The 6,908-nt window shown below is 42.1% G+C and overlaps 1 protein-coding gene across 1 annotated transcript; it reads left to right on the forward strand.

Annotated features, from left to right (window-relative positions):
• Positions 1-3,911: 3,911 nt before the first annotated feature.
• LOC103450037 (pentatricopeptide repeat-containing protein At4g02750-like) lies at positions 3,912-6,412 on the forward strand. The gene is made up of 2 exons (XM_008389352.4): positions 3,912-4,928; positions 5,223-6,412. Exons 1-2 carry the CDS (start codon positions 4,133-4,135, stop codon positions 6,176-6,178), a joined length of 1,752 nt encoding a protein of 583 aa, XP_008387574.3. The 5' UTR covers positions 3,912-4,132; the 3' UTR covers positions 6,179-6,412.
• Positions 6,413-6,908: the final 496 nt, after the last annotated feature.

Here is a 6,908-nt window from a genome sequence, read left to right on the forward strand (position 1 = left end):
ATGAGTTAGCTGTTAAGGATTCTCTGGCTCTGAGTGTTCAATGTGTAGGTTCTGTGTCTAATATGGCCCAACGCCTATTTGCTCGAACCCGCCAAGTTGAATCATTGGCGGCTGAAGTGATGAGTCTCAAACAGGAGATTAGAGGGCTCAAGCATGAGAATAAACAGTTGCACCGGCTCGCACATGACTATGCTACAAACATGAAGATGAAGCTTGACCAGATGAAGGAATCTGATGGTCAGATTTTACTTGATCATCAACGGTTTGTGGGTTTGTTCCAAAGGCATTTATTGCCTTCGTCTTCTGGGGCTGTACTGCATAATGAAGCTCCAAATGATCAACCTCTGATGCCTCCTCCTTCTAGGGTTTTGTCCAGTACCGAGGCTCCAAATGATCCCCCTCCGGTGCCTTCTCTTTCTGAGGCTCTACCGACTGCTGAGACTTCTCCTAAGCAACCTTTGTGAAGGCTCCCTCTTGTTTGTTTATTTTGACTCATGTATATGTACATATTTGTAACTTATCGGAGATATCTATAAATAAGCTTTGCTTCATTTCAACGTATTGTGTTAAATACATCAAAGCTTTCTTCACTAAGTTCTTTGATTTTTTCTTTTGTTGAAGCTTGTATGTTGAAGCTTTGTGAGTGGAGCATGTAGGTTGAGGTAGTGTTCCCTTAATTTCCCGAGTGAGGAAAACTTATCGGTTGGAGACTTGAAAAATTCAAGTCACTGAGTGAGGTCGGCTATATGAATCTTAGAATGCCATTGTGTTCGGTTCTGTGTCATGTCCTTCGTTAGATCCAAGTACTCTAAGTCTTTTCTTAGAGTCTCTTCCAAAGTTTTCATAGGTCTTCCTCTACCCCTTCGGCCCTGAACCTCTGTCCCGTAGTCTCATCTTCTAATTGGAGCGTCAGTAGGCATTCTTTGCACATGTCCAAACCACCGTAACCGATTTTCTCTCAGCTTTCCTACAATTTCGGCTACTCCTACTTTACCTCGGATATCTTCATTCCTAATCTTATCATTTCTCGTGTGCCCACACATCCAACGAAGCATCCTCATCTTCGCTACACCCATTTTGTGTACGTGTTGATGCTTCACCGCCCAACATTCTGTGCCATACAACATCGCCGGCTTTATTGTCGTCCTGTAAAATTTTTCCTTGAGCTTCAGTGGCATACGGCGATCACACAACACGTCAGATGCGCTCGTCCACTTCATCCATCCAGCTTGTATTCTATGGTTGAGATCTCCATCTAATTCTCCGTTCTTTTGCAAGATTGATCCTAAGTAGCGAAAACGATCGCTCTTTGGTATTTCCTGATCTCCGATCCTCACCCCTAACTCATTTTGGCCTCCATTTGCACTGAACTTGCACTCTATATATTCTGTCTTTGATCGGCTTAGGCGAAGACCTTTAGATTCCAACACTTCTCTCCAAAGGTTAAGCTTCACATTTACCCCTTCTTGAGTTTCATCTATCAACACTATATCGTCTGCGAAAAGCATACACCAAGGAATATCATCTTGAATATGTCCTGTTAACTCATCCATTACCAACGCAAAAAGGTAAGGACTTAAGGATGAGCCTTGATGTAATCCTACAATTATGGGGAAGCTTTCGGTTTGTCCTTCATGAGTTCTTACGGCAGTCTTTGCTCCTTCATACATATCCTTTATAGCTTGGATATATGCTACTTGTACTCCTTTCTTCTCTAAAATCCTCCAAAGAATGTCTCTTGGGACCCTATCATACGCTTTTTCTAAATCTATAAAGACCATGTGTAAATCCTTTTTCCCATCTCTATATCTTTCCATCAATCTTCGTAAGAGATAGATTGCCTCCATGGTTGAGCGCCCTGGCATGAACCCGAATTGGTTGTCCGAAACCCGTGTCTCTTGCCTCAATCTATGCTCAATGACTCTCTCCCAGAACTTCATTGTATGACTCATTAGCTTAATACCCCTATAGTTCATGCAATTTTGTACGTCGCCCTTATTTTTGTAGATAGGCACCAAAGTACTCTTTCGCCACTCATTTGGCATCTTCTTCGTTTTCAAAATCCTATTGAAAAGGTCAGTGAGTCATGATATACCTGTCTCTCCCAAGACTTTCCACACTTCGATCGGTATATCGTCTGGGCCCACTGCTTTTCTATGCTTCATCTTCTTCAAAGCTACAACCACTTCTTCATTCCTGATTCGACGATAAAATGAGTAGTTTCTACACTCTTCTGAGTTACTCAACTCCCCTAAAGAAGTACTCCTTTCATGTCTTTCATTGAAAAGATTATGAAAATAACCTCTCAATCTGTCTTTGACCGCGTTCTCTGTAGCAAGAACCTTTCCATCCTCATCGTTGATGCACCTCACTTGGTTTAGGTCCCTTGTCTTCTTTTCCCTTGCTCTAGCTAGTTTATAGATATCCAACTCTCCTTCTTTGATATCTAGTCGCTTATACATATCATCATAAGCCGCTAACTTAGCTTCTCTCACAACTTTCTTCGCCTCTTGCTTCGCTCTTCTATACCTTTCACCATTTTCATCGGTCATATCCTTGTATAAGGCTTTACAACATTCCTTCTTAGCCTTCACCTTTGTTTGTACCTCCTCATTCCACCACCAAGATTCATTTTGGTGTGGAGCAAAGCCCTTGGACTCTCCTAATATCTCTTTTGCTACTTTTCGGATACAACTAGCCATGGAATCCCACCTTTGGCTAGCTTCCCCCTCTCTATCCCATACACACTGGATGATTACTTTCTCTTTGAAAATGACTTGTTTTTCTCCTTTTAGATTCCACCATTTAGTCCTTGGGCACTTACAAGTCTTGTTCTTTTTTCTCACTCTTTTGATATGTACATCCATCACCAACAGACGATGTTGATTAGCCAAGCTCTCTCCCAGTATAACTTTGCAATCCTTACAAGTTATACGATCCCCTTTCCTCATTAGAAGAAAATCTATTTGTGTTTTTGACGACCCACTCTTGTAGGTGATCACATGTTCTTCTCTCTTCTTAAAGAAGGTGTTGGCTAAGAAGAGATCATATGCCATTGCAAAATCCAAGATAGATTCCCCATCCTCGTTTCTCTCCCCAAAACCATGGCTACCATGAAAACCTCCATAGTTGCCTGTCTCCCTGCCCACGTGTCCATTTAAATCTCCTCCTATAAATAACTTCTCCGTCTGGGCAATTCCTTGCACCAAGTGTCCAAGGTCTTCCCAAAATTTCTCCTTCGAACTCGTATCCAACCCTACTTGAGGTGCGTACGCACTAATCACATTGATGAGTTCTTGTCCTATTACAATCTTGATTGCCATGATTCTATCTCCTACCCTCTTGACATTTACAACATCTTGTGTCAAGGTCTTGTCCACAATGATGCCAACACCGTTTCTCGTTCTATTTGTGCCCGAATACTAAAGTTTAAACCCTGAGTTTTTTAGATCCTTTGCCTTAAGACCAACCCACTTAGTTTCTTGTAGGCACATAATATTTATCCTTCTCCTCACCATAACTTCCACTACTTCCATAGATTTTCCCATTAAGGTTCCTATATTCCACGTTCCTAAACGCATTCTACTCTCTTGAACTCTACCCTTCTGTCCTAGCTTCTTCACCCTCCCCCGTCCAATAGGATCAAAGTACTTCTTTTGTGTGTCCTGTGTAAAGTTGATAGGAGCATATGCTCCCAAACAACTTTGAGTGGAGTCGTTCGAAAAGAAGTTTCTATGGCCCCCTTGCTCATTTAACACTGCATCCGAGTGCCGATGGAGATACAGCGACCCTTGCTCACTTATCACTGTGCTCGGGCCACACAGCGCGCCATTTACGGGTGACGCTCTAGTTTTAGCGCGATTTCGTTCTGAATTCATTTTCATAAGGATTCGACGTAACCGAGGAGTGCCGGCTGTCGATTACCTGACGCCCTCCCCCTCCTCCTTTACCCGGGCTTGGGACCGGCAATGTAAGATAAACTTACACAGGCGGAGTTGCATAATACATACATCCTCATAATTCTCGGAGATTTGTCAAATTTTCCAAAACTATCCCAACCTTATTCACTGAAGGAAAGTTAAAAAGGGGTTTTGCCAAAGCCGCTAATAATCATGTTTACGTTGCCTGTTTAATGCGATTTGTTCGATTTCCTGTCCGTGTCCGTGCCCATGTCAATTTCAGTGCAGATACTTGTTGCATCCTTCACTGCTTGATTTCTCCACGGTTGAAGCTTTTCTCAACTTATGATGTATATACTTGCAATGTCAAGATTGGTGTGTTATCACGAGCGGGAAAGATTGAAGCCGCCCGCCAATTGTTCGATGAAATGCCCACAAAAGACGTAGTTACATGGAACGCCATCATTACTGGGTACTGGAAAAATGGGTATTTTGGAGAGTCCAAGAGATTGTTTGGGCTGATGCCTGTTCGGAATGTGGTGTCCTGGAATTCCATGTTAGCCGGGAGTGTCGAGAATGAGATGGTCGACGAGGCTTTCATGTACTTCCGGGAGATGCCAGAAAGAAATATTGCTTCTTGGAACGCTATGATTTCGGGGTTTGTGAAATGTGATAGGCTGGAGGAAGCTAGTAGGATATTTCAAGACATGCCGAAGAGGAATGTTATTTCTTATACTGCAATGATTGATGGGTACGCGATGAAAGGAGAGATAGAGCGGGCAAGGGCACTGTTTGACTGCATGCCTCGCAAGAATGCTGTTTCTTGGACTGTGCTGATCAGTGGGTATGTCGAGAACGGCAAATTTGATGAAGCACGGGAATTGTATGAGCAGATGCCGGAGAAAAATGCGGTTTCAATGACAGCTATGCTCACGGGGTATTCTAAGGAGGGAAAGATGGAAGATGCGAGAGCATTATTTGATCAGATTCAGCGCAAGGATCATGTCTCTTGGAATGCAATGATAACAGGTATGCCATGTGCAATTACTCATCCATCACGATATACCTAAAATTTCTTAGTTGGGTATTTTACTTGAGCTCGTTACATTGGTTTGCTAGCACTTACTAGTACAATTAGGCCAGCATCTGCCTCGTCTGATGTTTAGGAAATGTTACTTGAGTTTCTAAAGCATTGTCCTAATTTAGCAGGCTTTCACTTGTTCAAATTTTTTTTGAGACCTTAACTAGTTTGTTGTGGTTGTGTCTGTTTTTAAAGCATTGTCCTAATCACTTGTCCCCTGACATGCCTGTTTTCATTTACAGGCTATGCACAAAATGGCGGTGGAGAGGAAGCACTGAAGTTACACTCACAAAAGCTTAAGATTGGTCTGCATCCAGATAAATGGACCCTTGTTTCGGTTCTGACTGCCTGTTCTAGTCTTACATCTCTTAAAGATGGAAAACAAGCTCATCTGCTCATTATTAAACATGGATTTGAATCAAACCTCTCCCTATATAACGCTTTGATTACCATGTACAGTAAATGTGGTGCAATCCTTGATGCCGAGTTAGCATTCAAACAAATTGAGTGTCCAGACCTCGTCTCATGGAACACCATTATTGCTGCATTCGCACAGCATGGTCTCTATGAGAAAGCTCTTGATTTCTTCAACCAGAGTGTGGTGCACGGCTTCAAACCAGATGGTATAACATTTCTTAGCTTGCTATCTGCCTGTGCGCATGCAGGCAAGGTAAATGAGAGCTTGAAGTTGTTTGATTTGATGGTCAGCAGCTACAACATTGCCCCTAGATCGGAGCATTATGCTTGCTTGGTTGACATTTTGTGTCGAGCAGGCCAGTTAGAGAAGGCTTGCAAGATGATCCAAGAGAAGCCATTTCAAGCAGACTCTGGAATATGGGGCTCTCTTCTTGCAGCTTGCAGCGTTTACTTAAACGTGGAAATAGGGGAGCTGGCTGCAAAGAATATATTACACTTGAATCCTCGTAGTTCTGGGCCTTACGTCGCGTTGTCTAACATATACGCAGCTGCTGGAAAATGGAGAGATGTTGCAAGAATGAGAAGTCTGATGAAAGAGCATGGAGTGAAGAAGCAACAGGCACAGAGCTGGACAGAGATTGGGAGTAAGGTGCACATTTTCTTGGGAGGGGATGTATCTCATCCAGATATTGATAAGATTCATTTGATGCTCAAAACGATCAGTCTCCATATACCTGCGGATGATTTTGTAGACATTACGTTTCATGGAGCTACTAGGTAATGAGTTCACTGGACTAAATGGTTCCATTTCTTCCAATGTAGACTTTGTAAAGTTGTGCATGAAGCCTTAACATGACATGAAACTGCATAAATTTCGTTTTCGCCTTGTGGCTCATGTCGGGTCATGTTGATTTTGGCTTTCAGTTTTCATTTTTTTTGAAAACTTAAGAGTAATTATCAAAAGCTTTTTCAGTTTTTGAACAAATTGAAAATATAATAGTTCTCAAACGGCTCATTAGTATGTCGATTCATTTTCGTATGCTGATTGGGCGAGATGTTCTTATGATAAAAGATGAACGTGTGGTTTTCGTACCTGTTTTTTCGGCCATTCTCTTACCGGTTGGAGTGCTAAGAAGCAATCAACAGTGGTTTGAGAATCAAGTAAGTGTACATTTATTTGGCAATGGATGAAAAAGCCTAAGAATGCCTTCAACACGTCTCTTTACGTGTGATGTGGGGATAGGGGCCCTAAAACCATAATCATATATAGTTAGCTTTAATATAATCATATTATGCTGTACTCTGAGCACTCAACTAACAGAGAAAACCCTAACATATTCTCCCCGCCTATTCTAGACCCATGGTTCAATTAAATTATGACCACTCACTGTTTGATCTTAATCCAATGGCTGTTTTGCCGTATTTTCTCCTTCACCATTAAGTTAAAATCGAATTCAGTGCCCATAGTTTTTATAAACCGAAGTCTAAGAGAACGAGACTCTCGTATATTC

Source organism: Malus domestica, chromosome 15 (assembly GCF_042453785.1).
Source record: "Malus domestica chromosome 15, GDT2T_hap1".
Classification (NCBI taxonomy): Eukaryota; Viridiplantae; Streptophyta; class Magnoliopsida; order Rosales; family Rosaceae; genus Malus; species Malus domestica.

Coding starts and splice junctions, on each gene's coding strand:
- LOC103450037 (XM_008389352.4), top strand. CDS start 4,133: ATGCGATTTGTTCGATTTCCTGTCCGTGTCCGTGCCCATGTCAATTTC. Junction 4,929..5,222: donor TTGGAATGCAATGATAACAG/GTATGCCATGTG, acceptor TTTCATTTACAG/GCTATGCACAAAATGGCGGT.